Below are 16,094 nucleotides of genomic sequence, written 5' to 3'. Positions count from 1 at the left end.
ATGACATCACACTGTGGGAGGGGTTTCACCAAAATATCAGCCACACAGACCCCCCTGATAATCTATTTGAGAAAGGGTAAAGATTTATTGTGGGAAAGGGGGTATCAGATACTGATTGGAATGAAGTTCAATCTTTGGTTACAGTTCCTCTTTAAGACCCAACCAAACACAAAAACAAACAAGGGATTATAATAATGATTGGCTTAATAACTCAATAGAAAAAATTTATAGAAGCAAACTGATGGACAAAACATAATTTTCATGAACCAAATATGCTTGCCAGTGCACTATAGTTAGCTTCCTACCCTCTTAAGATTTAGAATGGTGGGTGGGTCAGTTATGAGTAACTATGTACAGTAGAACCCTTTGTTATCTAGAACTCAGTTAAAGGAATACTATCGATTCACATATTTTTTTCAATTGACACAGGAATTGTTTGGGAAGTGCTGCTAAGTACTGGTGTATACATTTTAGCAGCAACTTCTTTGTTTACTGTTATCAAAATACATTCAAACTTTACTGACACCAAAACTGACGGCTGACTGAGCCATGAGGAGACGGGAAAATCCCCTCACACTTGATCAGTGAACTCTATGTGTAGCTCTGTGTGACAGAGAGAACAGCTGCAGCTCCTGTGTTTCTGACTGAAGTGTCTGAAGAAAGCAGAGGAAATGTAACTAATTGTCACAGCTTTTTCACACTGTTTTTGCTTTCAGAGTTTGATATGTTTGATATTTGCTTTCTGTAGTCTGATATGCAACTCTGGCTGTGCATTGAAGCAGACACCCCTTCTGCAATTGATTTGTCCCAATATAGCTAAATCCTACCCTCAATAAATTACAGCTTTTGCCTCTGATATTTAACATGAAAAGTAGGAAAATGTTTACACAGCTACTTAGACATTATTTGCACACTGTCATTTTAGAACACTTAGGTATTGATAGTATTCCTTTAACCAAAAGTCTCAAGCAACCAGAAAAAAAATACTGGCCTTGCAGGATGCATAAATAATGTATTTATTATTATATAATAATGTAAAAGTAATCTACTTTTACACTTCTTTATACAGTAATACATCTCTGTTACATTAAGTTAAGCCTGCCCTTAGTCTTCATTTGTTTTTAATAATTGTATTTCAACGTTAGTACAGAATGTATGGTAAGTATACAGTGTGCAGTAGTACTGTTTTTTTTTAGCTAGGCCTAATTTTAACATTGATTTTCAAGCAACCAGAAGCTACACTTAGCCAGCATCAGCCAATCCCAGTTGGTGCCGGATAATGTGGGGTTTTACTGTATAATGAGAGAACGTGCACCAATTGTGATAAGATGAAAAGCTTGATTTACCTGAAGGATGTCAACTAACAGCAAGAGCTGAGCAAAACAATAATTATTAAAAAACACTATGGGCAACGCATTTCACAGGTTGAATCCTGCTTCCTCAGGTCAACACAAGTGTCTTACTGTATAAAATGACCAATTACCCTCCCGTATAATTTTTTTTCTTTATTGTTACATATCAAGGTGAAAAATTATGCAATGTTACAAAATACACCTTTCTTTCAAAATCAAATCACCATATATTGTGCCATCTGTAAGAGGGCAGACCACAATGAATATTGCACTAATGAAAGCGGGATGTAATAAGGCCGTTAAGTTAGATTTAATTTCCCCAGTCTTCAGGGGTCAGTGGCATACTGCTACAGTGATCAATGTGCTTCTGTCTGTGCATAACACTTAATAGTATGCACTTTTCTGTTACTTTTTTTTTTACCCATTTTTTGTCTGATTTCCTGTCTATGCATTTCATGTTGACACGCACTTGCGGCTCCATTCATCATGATATTCTTACTGCTATGACTCGTTACTCACTGTGTTAGAGGCCATCTGTAGGTATTTTTCCAACACCCTCTTCTTACTGTCTTTTAGGCCCCTTTTACTCTTGCAGTTGAAACCTACATTGAATTACCTTATTTTACCACCAGCAGCTGCAAAAGCAATGGAAGTCTATGGAGTCTTTCACACTAATTGCGGTGATTAACGCAAGGAGCTAGAAGTAATGCAAGTCTATGGGCGATGCACGTGTAAACAACAGAGCGCAGTTCATGCGCGGACTGACGGGAATCCCAGTGATGTATTTCCTGCCCAGCAGGAAATACCTCACCGAACAGGCGGCGGTGTATGCATATTAACCTTTTGGCACACTCTGCCACAGGGTTACATGATTGACTTTAGGTACCGCCATTGCAGTAATGCTATACTGCGATGGGCACGTAAGGGTAATTTGGGGTTCTGCTGAGTGTCAGACCCCGAATTACATCTCAGAAGGGGGTATAGTATTTTATGCTACCAAGGATTTGAGCATCAGCAGGGTAAGCCGTCAATCGGCTCACTCTGTGCCCAGCTCACTGGGGGCATATATATATATATATACACACACACGCACACACGCACGCACGCACGCACGCACGCACGCACACACACACACACACACACACACACACACACACACACACACACACACACACACCCCCCTGCTGATCCTCTGCCTCTAATACTTTTAGCCATAGACCCTGAACAAGCATCCAGCAGATCTGGTGTTTCTGACATTATTGTCAGATCTGACAAGATTAGCTGCATGCTTGATTATGATGTTATTCAGACACTACTGCAAACAAATAGATCAGCAAGATGCCAGGAAACTGGTATTGTTTAAAATAAAATAAATATGGCAGCCTCCGTATCCATCTCACTTCAGTTGTCCTTTTAAAAAACTAAGTCTTATGACCTGAGGCACTTTAATGGAAATATTTAACAGTGAGTGTGAGTGGGGTTGTTGCTGCTGCTTTGCTCACTATTGTCATGTGGCTCAGACTGCATGGAGGCAGGGCACAGCTTTCTGAACAGATTAGATGCGGCAGCTCTGGAAGTCCCAGCTACTGGAGATGGTTTGTGAATGGCTGCCTGACAATATACTTTATAAGCAATCTGACATCAGTAAAGCTTATGCCTAGATAAAAACAAGCTCTAGAGTGCCTACACAGGACAAGGCACAGATTTATCCTGAATTGAAGCTTTAAGTTGTGAGTATATTATGTCAGTGACAGAGAAAAATTACAGGGTAAATGTTATCTTTGTGTTGGAAGAAGTCTGGCAGCCTGTAAAATGTTAGCAGAGACTTCTGGGTATTTTATCAGCAGCTGCGAGTACATATTATGTCCTACCCTTTAAACTTTAGCTGCTAAAACAACTTTGAGTTCAGATTTCCTTTGACACCACACAATCATAATGCAATGTTTAAGATAGAAGTCACGATGTCTGAGCATCAGCGGAGCTTATCAGAGACTCACTTCTCCCCTCGCTCATTCCCCCAGGTGTTCAAAGGGAAGAAAGACGGCATGCCACCTCACATCTGCTCAGTGGCACAGAAAGCCTACTGGAACATGCTCACCCAACGCCAGGATCAGACAATCATGCCCCTTGGTAGAAGCAGCACAGGCAAATCAACGTGCTGTCAGACTGCCCTGGAATACCTTGTGGATGCTGCTGGGAGTGTGGACAACAAAGTCACAGGTAATGGGTCTTTTTTTTGGATCTACAGTATTATATTGGTATTCATTTTAGGGTTATTCATTAAAGCTGAAACCCGTTTTGCCAGATAAATACAATGCAGAAATTGCAGATCAGGTGTTTTTGACATACCGTAAATCTGACTGGATTAGCCGCATGCTTGTTCCAGGTGTGCGATTCAGACACTACTGTAGCCAAAGAGATCTGCAGAACTGCCAGGCAACATGTATTGGTAAAAGGAAATAAATATGTCAGCCTCCATATCCCTCTCACTTCAGGTGTCCTTTAACCCCTTAGCACCCAATTTATTTAGAAGCTTGCACGTGCTGCAGGCCAGTTTTATTTTAGCATATTTTTTTTTCTTATTTCTTATTTGTTATATTTCCTTGCTTCTAATAAGTACTGCAGTGTAATGTGTATTTATGGACACTTGTCCCTAGGGGGCACTGCGAGACAATAAAAGAGGACTTCTGCCTTCTGCTTTCAGTTTCTATATGTTTTGCTAGCAGAGAGAGAGATCAAAGCATTCTACGAATTTACAGCACAATGAGTTCTACCGACTGAGGTCAAAAGCAGCACACTTACCTCAAATGAGATAACGCTATTGAAGCCGCAAATGGGTTAATGGTGTATCTCTAGAGATGCTTCTCCAATATGATAAATCATTCAACAAACCAACAGTGGATTTTATTTTTAAATGTTGTCAGCATCTATGTTTTAAAAGACTGAAGACCCCGCCTGGGTCATATTAAAACTTTTTTTGTTCAATAACCCAATCTTGAATTTAGGGGAAAAAAACTCTTTTAGCCATGACAGTGATTTGACCGACAGACTTGCTCCCTCCTTCAACACATTCAAGCAAGCCCTCAAACCCCACCTCTTGAAAATGGCCTACCCACCCCCTCCCACACTGCATATTTATATCACAGCCCTACCTAGTGTGTCCACCTCCCATCCCCTTAGATTGCCTTTGGCTGGGTCCTCCCTTCCCTAGTGTATAGGACAGCCTCATACTTGTATTACTGGACCTTCCTAACCAACCCAAAATGTCATGATCATGTATTTTGTACCCTGCTTGCCTTGTATAGCTTTTTCCTATGGTTTATAACCTTGTTGCATCTGTCATCCTTTGTATCGTATGTATTTATTGTCCAGCTCTGTATAATGTGTTGGCTCTTTATAAATACAATAAATAAGTGAGCGTGCAAAATCCTAGCCACTTAGGCTCTGCTCACAGTGGAGAGTGGTGTGATTTAACAGGGGTGCACTGCAATAATAAGTCTATGCAATGTTCGGAGTGCATCCAGTGCAATGCATTCCAATGGACTATGGTGTCCCAAAGCAGTGCATACAGTGCATTATAGCATAACGCACACATTAAAAGTGTCCTTGAAGCATATTTTTCTTCGACTGTATGCATCACTGTATGCGACACAGCACTTGCACAATGCAACTTTTCCCCCTGCGTTGCGTTTTTACAGGGAACACAACACAGCTCCCACTGTGAACTTATCCTTGAAGTTTTAATTCCATTAATTCTATTCAAGTTTTCTGGATCATGAACGGCATGGCCGCCGGAGATGCTTGGGATCTCTGGAGATATCTTTGTAATTGAGGCCCTTAACTATGAGGTTTCTTCATGGATAAAGAAGACTGGAGATCAGTAGAGAGCTTAAAGAATCCCTATTAGGAAATATTGTTGAATCATTGCATTTTACAATATTGTTGTCACTTACAGTTGTTGTCACTTACAGTAGGTATTTTTAATATCTTACAGGTTTTGGAGTAGTACATCCCCCTCATGGGGGATTCTCAGTTTCCCTATTCTTTGTGAAAGCACTCCCTGGAAAGGACCTAAACAAAAATGTTGGCCAACTTGACCACTAGCAGTATGCTATTCTGGCAGTTGGTCTCTGTAACTGCCTTGACACTGGATAGGGTACTAGTTAACTAAAGTTAAAGTTGAGAATTCCTCTCTGAAAGGTCCAAACCTAATTATTATTATTATTATTTAGTATTTATATAGCGCCGACATCTTACGCAGCGCTGTACAGAGTATATATTTTGTCTTGTCACTTAACTGTCCCTCAGAGGGGCTCACAATCTAATCCCTACCATAGTCATGTGTCTATGTATGTATCGTGTAGTGTATGCATCGTAGTCTAAGGCCAATTTTTTTAGGGGGAAGCCAATTAACTTATCTGTATGTTTTTGGGATGTGGGAGGAAATCATAGTACCCGGAGGAAACTCACACAGACACGGGGAGAACATATAAACTCCTTGCAGATGTTGACCTGGCTGGGATTTGAACTGGGGGCCCAGCGTTGCAAGGCGAGAGCGCTAACCACTATGCCACCGTGTTGCCCGAACCTAATGTTTTGTTCCAGACAAGTATCCAAAGGAGGAGTCGGCACACAGTCTTTCGAAAGCAAAAGTGCAGGTTTATTGCTCCATCACACACATGCAATGTTCATCTGACCGTAAGGCCACACAAAACACAAAATGTTCCGCACAAAACACTTCAAATGAACAGCAGTCCTAAACAACACAAACCTGCACATTTAGGCATCTTTTCCATGAGCAGCTAGTTCTCAGCACGGATGGTGGACAGGCGGCCCTACCAAAAGAGAAACATCTGAGCATGGTGGTTGCCGTGCTCAGTCGTGGCATGAGACCGTCAGGAAAAGCTGCTGCATTTCAGATGTCGGAACACCCGTGGTGTTACCAAATTTATCCATTTGACCGCAGGGACCCGGACCGGCTGGGAGCAGAGCTGCTGCTGGGAGGGAAACATAAGCTGCTGCCAGGGGCTGGAGGAAGCCCCGGGTAAGTAGACGTGCTCTTTTTAAAAACCCCAGAGGTTTCCTTTAAAGTGGATCTGAACTCATAACTTCCTCTCTGCTGTAAAATATACATAACAGCATTACAACATTTAAAGAAAAAAACAACATTTCTTTGTTACAGCTGATACAATTCCTTCAATAAATGTGCACTGTTTCTACTTCCTGCTTTCATGGAGGCAGACAAATTGTTAACATCCTGTGCTTTCATATGAGCTTATCTGCCATGGCAGTCAGGTGACATGGGGAGAGATCAAGTTACAGCTTGTGATCAGCCACAAATGAGGGGGAATTAGAGAGAAACACACCCTGTATTTATGCACAGAGTTTAACTTGTCTGTTTTCCTTCGGAGCAGAAAGAGAGACAGCCAAGAGGCAGGGAGAGAGAGAGAGAGAGAGAGAGAGACAGGAGAGAGAGCTGGCAGATAGATATGAGAGAGAGCTGAGGGGCATGGAGAGACAGCAGAGAGGGAGAGAGAGACAGCTGGCGGATAGAGATGGCAGAGACACACATCTGGGGGGCAGAGAGAGAGAGGCAGATAGACAGCTGAGAGAGAAAGACAACTGGCAGACAGAGATGGAAGAGAGAGACAGCTGAGGAGCAGAGAGAAAGACAGCAGAGGCAGATAGACAGCAGAGAGAGAGAGAGAGCTAGTGGATAGAGATGGCAGAGAGACACATCTGTGTGAGTGTGAGAGAGAGAGAGAGAGAGAGAGAGAGAGAGATAGAGAGAGAGAGAGAGAGAACTATGGCAGATAGAAATGGTAAAAAGAGAGATAGACAGCAGAGAGAGACAGCTGGCAGATAGAGATGGCAGAGACACATATCTGAGGGGCAGAGGGAAAGAGAGGCAGATAGACAGCTGAGAGATAAAGACAGTTGGCAGACAGAGATGGAAGAGAGAGACAGCTATGGGGCAGAGAGACAGCTGAGGGGTAGAGAGAAAGACAGCAGAGGCAGATAGCAGAAAGACAGCTGGCAGATAGAGATGGCAGAGAGACATAGCTGAAGAGCAGAGAGACAGTTAGAGGCAGAGAGGGAGAGACAGCAGACAGGGAGAGAAAGGGAGGGAGCAGAAAGGGAGACAGCTGGTGAATAGAGATGGCAGAGACACATCTGAGGGAGAGAGAGAGAGAGAAAGAGAGGGGGGAAGAAAGACAGCTGAGAGAGAAAGACAGCTGGCAGGCAGAGATGGAAGAGAGGCACAGCCGAGGGGCAGAGAGGCACGCACAGCCGAGGGGCAGAGAGGCACAGCCGAGGGGCAGAGAGAAAGGGAGGGAGGGAGCAGAAAGGGAGACAGCTGGTGAATAGAGATGGCAGAGACACACATCTGAGGGGCAGAGAGAGAGAGAGAGAGGAAGATAGACAGCTGAGAGAGAAGAACAGCTGGCAGGCAGAGATGGAAGAGAGGCACAGCTGAGGGGCAGAGAGGCACAGCTGAGGCACAGCAAAAGGGAGGGAGGGAGCAGAAAGTGAGGGGGCAGAAAGGGAGACAGCTGGCAAATAGAGATGGCAGAGACACACATCTGAGGTACATCGAGAGAGGGGCAGATAGACAGCTGGAAGAGAGAGAAAGCTAAGGGCCAGAGACAGCTAAGGGCCAGAGACAGCAGAGAGACAGCTGGGAATAGAGATGGCAGAGAGACAGCTAGAGGCAGAGAGATGGCTGCCATAGAGATAGCTAACAGGCAGAGAGAGATAGCAGGAAGAGAGCAAGAGAGAGACAGTAGAGGGGCAAAATACAGCTGGGTAGAAAGAAAGAAAAGAAGACCAGGAAAAGAAGAAGCAGGAAAAAGGAGATAACGTGACCACTGGCTGCTACAGGCTTCCTTAGCAGCCTCTCTCTCTGTCTGCACCCAGACGTCTATCTCCCTCCCCCATCTCTGTGCAAAGTGAGCTCCCTGCACACAACCTGTCAGCGTGCCATAGGATTAGTACTCACAGTTTGCAGACATTGCAGGGCTGCACACTGTCAGGCACATGTCTGTGGAGCCTCTCTCAGCAGCAGCAGCAGTGCACTCGTGTGTTGGACAGATGGGACAGTGCACTGCTTGCTGAATGTGTGCTGAGGATGGTTCTCTTCATCCAGGAAGCTGTGGCAGCATGATGTGTGTACTGCCTGTAATCCATTCTATCCCATCCAGTCTCCTCTCTAGTGTTGTCCGGATCATGAACGATTCGGATCTTTGATCCGAATCTATTTTGTGAGTCGAATCATCCGAATCATCAAAATGAGTGATTCGGATCACAAAAAGGGTGGGGCCAGGAGCGACACGCCCCCTCTCAGCGGGCAGCGGGGTCCTGGAAGCAGAGCTGAGATGGATCGCTCTGTTGGAGGGGAGCCAGCCTTGCAGGGAGACAGGTAGATGAGAGAGAGGGGACATGGGTGCCACTGCCAGATATGTGTAGAGCACACATACTGGCTATAATGTGCTGCTCATTCTAGGCTGTCTGTTCCGTAGTGCTGCACAGTGATCACATTGGAAGCTTTTGGCTCAGCTCAGCACAGCTCAGCAACTTTGCAGGCACTGTGATTGCAGCGCAATATGATCCTCCTGCACTGCTCTAAACAGCTGCACTTTACTTCTGGGAATGCTTTGGGGAATGCTTTCTTTCACTGTGCGACGTTTGCATTCAAAGTACACAGATGAGCAAGCATATAGGTGAAATATATGTAAAGCATATGATTGCAGCATGTGGGTATTGTGTGCAAACAAACATTTCTGCTCTCTGCTCGTCCCTCCTCCCTTCTATGTCCACTCCCTGCCCTCTGTCCATCTTCTCCCCTTCTCTGTCCTCAGCAGGGAAAGACCTGTCCTGCTAGTCATTTCACCCCCGAATGCTTCGGGTAGTAAAATGATCCGAGAGATTCGGATCAAAGATCCGGATCTTTTCAATGATCCGATTCGAATCATCTGGATCATTGAAAAGATCCGAACTTCCCATCTCCACTCCTCTCTGGCGCGCCTGGGTTCAGATGCCTGAGAGCCTTCCCTGATTGGCTGATGCAGCTGGAAAGGGGCGGAACTGAAGGGTAGTCACTTGTGAAGAGATCCTGGCCGGAACTACAGAGTAACTGTCGGGGCCCGGCCAGGAGAGATCAATCCGCAGCCCAAAATAGTCCCCTATTAGAGGCTATATGCGGGGACTCGGGGAGGGAGAGGGGCCCGGCGGTGGTGCCCAGCTTTGTTACAGTTATTTATATATATTTTTTAAAGTCCTCAGTCTCAGCTGCGGGCCCCCCCTGTGGTGTAGGTCCAGCCGGGCCCTATAGCAACGCTATGGTTGCTATGGTGATTCCTACGCCGCTGCCTTGATGGTCAGATCTGCGCCTGCTCTTTCAAATCAGGGGGAGCTAATCGGCCTTTTATTTCCCACTTGATCACATCTCTCTCATATCCTGGTATGCATCTCTTTACTCACCTGTCTCAGGGAGGACACACTAAATTCCAAAACAGAGTGCAGTGCAGATGGCAGAAATCTGGGACACATATACATGCACTATCAATCAGTTTCCCAACCCCTATCTCTGCGACTTCCATGATATTCATTTTTAAGTTTTACAATTTGTTTTCCAATAGTTGTCTTTTAGGTAGTCCTGTAAACCTGGTCTGGATTTATAAAGAAATATCTGCTGTTAAGTGGCAAAACATTTGCAACCCTCACCTAGGTTATTAGAGAGAAAAGTAAAGTGAAGTGAAAAAGTTAGTGAAAGGGAAGATAAGTCATGAGACTGCATGTATGTCAAACACTGATTCGCATATGATGACACACTGCCATTCAGTTGCATTATAGCCATAAGGCGCTTATTCCTGGCAAATGTGTGGAAAGAGCGAACGGTGCACTTACTGTATTAACCATAGTTGTGATAGCACAACAGAATCCTACTGCATTCTGATTTTTCTCCCCATAGCTAGGATGTACACTATTCAGTCTGATCCTGATCTGAACTCAGAGCTCTCTGCTCTAAAAGATAAGCAACAGCATAATAACCTTCAAAGAAAACATTTATTTGTTATAGCTGATACAAATCCTGCAAGAAATCTGCATTGTGCATACTTCCTGCTTCTTTCATGGAAGGAGACATAGGGTTAACATCCTGTGTTTACCAATTAGTGGCTCTGCCGATGCAGCCAGCTGACACAATCAAATTACACTTGTGATAAGTCACAGATGAGAGGGAATTACACAAGCTAAACTCTCTAAATATATACAGGGTGCATTTCTCTATGTTTGTATCCTGTCCTGTACAAGAGTTCAGGTCCAGTCCACTTTCAGACTAAGTATCTGTCTACGGCCTAGTGCACACCAGAGCGGTTCTGCTGCGGTTTGCGATCCGCTTGCGGGTGCGGATCCGCTAAGGTAATGTATTTCAATGGGCTGGTGCACACCAGAGCGGGAGGCGTTTTGCAGAAACGCATACTCCCGGGCTGCTGCAGATTTTGGATTGCGGATGCGTTTCTGCCTCAATGTTAAGTATAGGAAAAACGCAAACCGCTCTGAAAAACGGCACTTCAGAGCGGTTTGCCAGGCATTTTTTGTTACAGTAGCTGTTCAGTAACAGCTTTACTGTAACCAGGGCTGTGGAGTCGGTCCAAAAATCTTCCGGCTCCGACGCTTCAGTTTCTGAAACCATGACTCCAACTCCGACTCCGGGTACCCAAAATTGCTCAGACTCCGACTCCTCGACTCCGACTCCTTAGTCTAATACTTAACAGGGCTGTGGATTTTGTACAAAAATCATGCGACTCCGACTCCTGACGCCGACTCCTCAGTTTCTGAAACCACGACTCCAACTCCGACTCCGGGTGCCCAAAATTGCCCCGACTCCGACTCCTCGACTCCGACTCCAACTCCGACTCCACAGCCCTGACTGTAACAATACATGAAATCTACTACACCAAAAACGCTTCACAAAAACGCAAAATGCTAGCTGAAATGCTACAGAAAAAGCGTTTCAAAATCTGCTAGCATTTTGCGGATTTGCTAGCGGTTTTTGGTGTGCACTAGGCCTACATGTGTAAAAATACTATGCTTATTCCAGGGCTGTAATGGAGAGCAAGGGAAAGCCCTGATCATTCCAGAATGCACTTATTACATTCAAAATTTTTAAGAAAGGTTGACACCTAGTGTAATGTATAATGCAATGATACTGCTGTACGCAGTTATTTACAGCCATAATATATACTGTGTAGAGCATTGTTTTCTTCAATCTACCTTTGCAGAGAGGCAGAAGGGGAGCAGTAATGTCAGTAATATGGTGATTTATTGCTTGCCAGCAGGCACCTCACTTCCTCTGCAGCTCTGTCCTGCTTCCATGGCGTGCGTCGTGAGAGCTGCTGAGTAGAGATGTGATCAGCTTCCTTGTATCTATAATCACTAGAATAGGCAGTGTGTGAACTTGAACTTTGCACAGGGCTAATCAGATCACAACTTGATTGATTCACCAAGCTTCCAAATTGGATTAGCTCTGTGCAAAGCTGCAGTTTAACCCCACTGATTTAATTTCCCCAATACTGAAGAACTATGGGAAAGTCATATGTAATGCTCATTTTCACTGCTGAGTCTTCAGCACTTCTTACATGCTACATGCAGGCAGCATGTTTGTGATTTTAACATAATGACAATGCTGGGTGCTTTGAAAAGTGTTCAAAAGCGCCCTGGGTGTGAATCAGCCCTTATGCTGGGCATACACGGCGTAGAGGGGAGGATTATCAATCCAGCCTAATGGCTCGATTGATAATATCCGACGTGTCCGATCACCGCGGGGATAGATTCCGTGCTCGATCCCCGCAGGCGGACAATAGCGGCTAATCGAGCGGGTGATAAGAAGCGCCGGCGGGGACGAGCGGGGACGCGGCGGGGGTCGATTAGCCGCCGGATCGACCCGTGTATTCCCAGCATTACAGCTGGAGGCCAGCACCCAGCAAGGGATCAGGTGTTGATGACGGGCAGGTAAGTGTGCTACTGTCAGCTATTTGTGTGAAAGAACCATAAAACTCAGCGCTGTGTGGCAGTTACAAGTTTTTTACCACTTAAAGAGAAACTCCAACCTAGAATTGAACTTTATCCCAATCAGTAGCTGATACCCCCTTTTACATGAGAAATATAATGCTTTTCACAAACAGACCATCAGGGGGTGCTGTGCGACTGATTTTGTGCTGAAACCCCTCCCACAAGAAGCTCTCAGTACCACGGTACTCTGGGCAAACTGCCACAATGTAACAATGTTCACAGACAGGAATTAGCTGTTTACAGCTGTCTGTAACAGCCAAAACAGCTAGGAGCAGCTACATAACCTGCCCACAGTAACAATGTCACCATGTAATACATGTCAGAATGTGAATCTGGCAGAGGAAAGATTTTACAATGAGCAAACACTGACTAAATCATTTATACATAATTATTGTAAAAATGAAGCACTTTTTTTACTACATTATTTTCACTGGAGTTCCTCTTTAAAGGGAACCTGAACCATGTAAAATCATATAAAATAAACACATGATGTACCTGCAAATGAATATTTGTCATCAGTTCCTCTCAGAAGCTCACCATTTTCTTCTTACAGTGAGCCTTTCCAGTTCTGACAAGATTGCTGTCAGTTGCTGGCAGTTATATACTGTATCAATTGTTGCCAGTTATAGCTGAAAGGACAACTAATGTGCAAGGTAATGTCCAAGCTTCCCTTCTTTTTCTTCTTTTGACCTTACTCAATCGCACTGTACGTGCCAGGAGGTGGCACTCCTCTTTCTCTTGCGGAGTGCCTAATAATAAGAATACATTAACCAATTTGAATCGGCTGCCACCTGTTTACTCCACCATTCAGAGAACATTATTTAGCCAGAATAAAAAAAAGTGTCCTCAATGCTTCTTTTATCACAGGAAAAACATTCTATTGGCTGAGCAATTGTAGCACTGCTGGTGGCCATATCTGCAAACACACATTTTCATAATGGAGGCTCATAGTTTGTCAGACAGTGAACAGTTCCTGATAAGCATTTATTTTGTATTTTTCAGTGGAAAAGATTCAAGCAATGTTCACCATTCTGAGATCCTTTGGTTGTGTCCAAACAAGTGAATGCAATAACTCCACTCGTTTCTCCATGGTCATGTCTCTGGACTTCAATTCTGCTGGCCGTGTAACTGCAGGACACCTTCAGGTGACTTATTTATGCATTTAATCAACGTGGAAAAGTCTGCCTATAACAAACATTTTGAACAAAAACAAAAATTATCAGCAGCTTGCTTGGAAGACCTATTTGTGAGTTTTTATGATGCTGCATTCCCACCTTTAACACTCTCAACATTATTTACAGTCTCCATTAATAGGAAATTGTTACAATATACAAAAAGACAAGGCCAGTCTCTTCCATAAGACCTGTGGTAGAATTAACATTTGTGGTCATTTATATAGTGCTGACACCATTAAAAAGCACCTAGAAAAAAAATGTGATCAGTAATTTTCCTTAATGGGCTCATACTAATGCCTCTACCATAGTCTAGGTAGGACCACATTAGGAGGCAATGAACTTAGCCTTATGTCTTTTATACATGGAAGGAAACCAGAGTACTGTGAGAATGAAGAAGGTGATTTGGGTGCCTCCATGTCTCTGGTACTAAATGCATGCAAATAGAGCAGAACATACAAAACTCAATAGCTAGGATTTGGCCTTGGGACTCAAGTACTGCAAGAGGAGAGTACTAACCATTTAGCTGCCATTTTTCCCATAGTGGTTTCAACATTAGAATAAATGAGAACAAGCTACATCATATCGCACCGGGTAAACACCTCTATCAAATATTACTCTCTTTGTTATGGATGGATTACTCATCCAGCAATGTCCGAATTCTGTGCTTAAATCAATAATAATGAAATGTATCTCTAGTTTTCTTTGGGAGGTTTTCATGATGGAGGTAAACTTTCTTTATAATTAAATGAAGCTTTGTTATAAATGATAAAAACATCCTCCACACCATTATAAGTGTCCCATACATCTATAGAGTAATGTATGGATTGGCCTATTAATTTTGTATTTGCTTGTGAAGACAACATTTGGGTTGCCCCGAGCTGCTTGGGTATTCTCTGTGTGAAGACAAGAGAAATGTAGCCAAAGTATAAATGCCCTTTGATGTATATGTTCACTTTATTCTTTCATGTCATTGAGATAGCAATATTGCATAATACGCTTACCTTACAAGTCACACTGTGCACAATGTGTGTGACCGTTGGAAGCTACCTGTGTATGTCCTATTTATTGTACAGCGCTGCGTAATATGTTGGCGCTATGTAAATCGAATAAATAATAATAATAATAATATGGCTGGAGACCTAATACAGAGTAACACATGTGGTAACAAAAAGAGAGATTTTTTTTTTATTACCTGTGAGTAATATTGCTAATGTACTTAATCCAGCATGTTTAGCTTCCATTTTTCAATTGGTTGGAGACTATAAACACTGCAAGCTAGTGGTGTTAAATTTAATGCATCTATGTTTATTTCTAGACCATGCTTCTGGAAAGATTCCGCATAGCTCAACAGCCAGAAGGCGAAAGCAACTTCAATGTGTTCACCCAAATGCTGACTGGAGGAGATATGTATCTCAAGTATGTTATTGCACTGCAGGTGTATTTTTCTTATAAGAATCATCTACATTTATGAATTCCAAACCTTCTTCACTGCTATCTGGCCCTCTTCCCACAATAACACTTATGACACAGGAACAGAGTAGAGGTTTCCCATTTTACATGAGTCACTGAGGTCACATTTCAATAAACAGAAACAGAAAAACACATCTTAGGCCTCAATTCACTAAGCTTTATCAAACACTTTATCAAACGTTTGATAATTTACCTCATGGGTAAAATCTAATTTTGAAATCACTAAGGTGTTATAAATTTATTATTATTTAAATCTATAACACCTTAGTGAATTCAAAATAGATTATATCCATGAGGTAAATTATCAAACGTATGATAAAGCTTAGTGCATTGAAGCCTTAATTTATTTACATCCTGAGAGCTAGAACTTTACCAGTTATATTTTATTTCAGATGAGCGGTGCTTAAGATCCACAATGTGTGGATACTGTACAATGGTACTCTTTAATTCCTCCTTGAGGCATTTTCAGGTCTGTCAGTCAACTGAGTGCTCTTAGTTGTCATTGTAAAGGCTTATGGCGTGTACAGACAGCCTCATTAGCCAATCATTGTATAGGAGACTGTGACAGACAGAAAGTATCAATGGCTTTACAGTGAAGACTGTTGTGTTATAAACCTAATTTTACATTATGCAGGAGGTAAGGAAAGTATTTTTCTTTTAATATTTATTAAATGTACAAAGGTTGATTATAAAGAAATACTGTAACAGCGACTACTTATGATAACCTTATGAAACAATAATGCTGTCTTTGTTAATAATGCATTTAGAGAGTGCATAGAATTTTAAAACTGCAGCATTTTTCCTACTTAAACATCTGAACTGTTCAAGGGACAAATCACCTTCATGGACATGGACAAGAGTTTGTGGGATATGTTTGCGTGGCAGCACTCCCTGCTGTGTTTGAATGTGGCTGCACTGTGCCTGAGCAAGTACAGCTGTGCCTGCGCACGCACGCACGCACGCACGCACACGCACACACACACACACACACACACACACACACACACACACACACACACACACA

At 43.1% G+C, this 16,094-nt stretch overlaps 1 protein-coding gene across 1 annotated transcript in view; it reads left to right on the top strand.

Annotated features, from left to right (window-relative positions):
* Positions 1 to 16,094, top strand: part of LOC137520706 (unconventional myosin-XVIIIb-like) — an 816,938-nt gene that overhangs the window by 85,886 nt on the left and 714,958 nt on the right. The window contains exons 9-11 of the mRNA XM_068238990.1: positions 3,374 to 3,572; positions 13,428 to 13,570; positions 14,916 to 15,016. Of these exons, the coding sequence (XP_068095091.1) occupies positions 3,374 to 3,572; positions 13,428 to 13,570; positions 14,916 to 15,016 (443 nt within the window). The remainder of the gene's footprint in view (positions 1 to 3,373; positions 3,573 to 13,427; positions 13,571 to 14,915; positions 15,017 to 16,094) is intronic.

This window comes from Hyperolius riggenbachi, chromosome 1 (genome assembly GCF_040937935.1).
Source record: "Hyperolius riggenbachi isolate aHypRig1 chromosome 1, aHypRig1.pri, whole genome shotgun sequence".
NCBI classification, from domain to species: Eukaryota; Metazoa; Chordata; class Amphibia; order Anura; family Hyperoliidae; genus Hyperolius; species Hyperolius riggenbachi.
The sequence above is the reverse complement of the archived record's forward strand: the minus strand, read 5'-3'. Positions and strand labels throughout refer to the sequence as shown.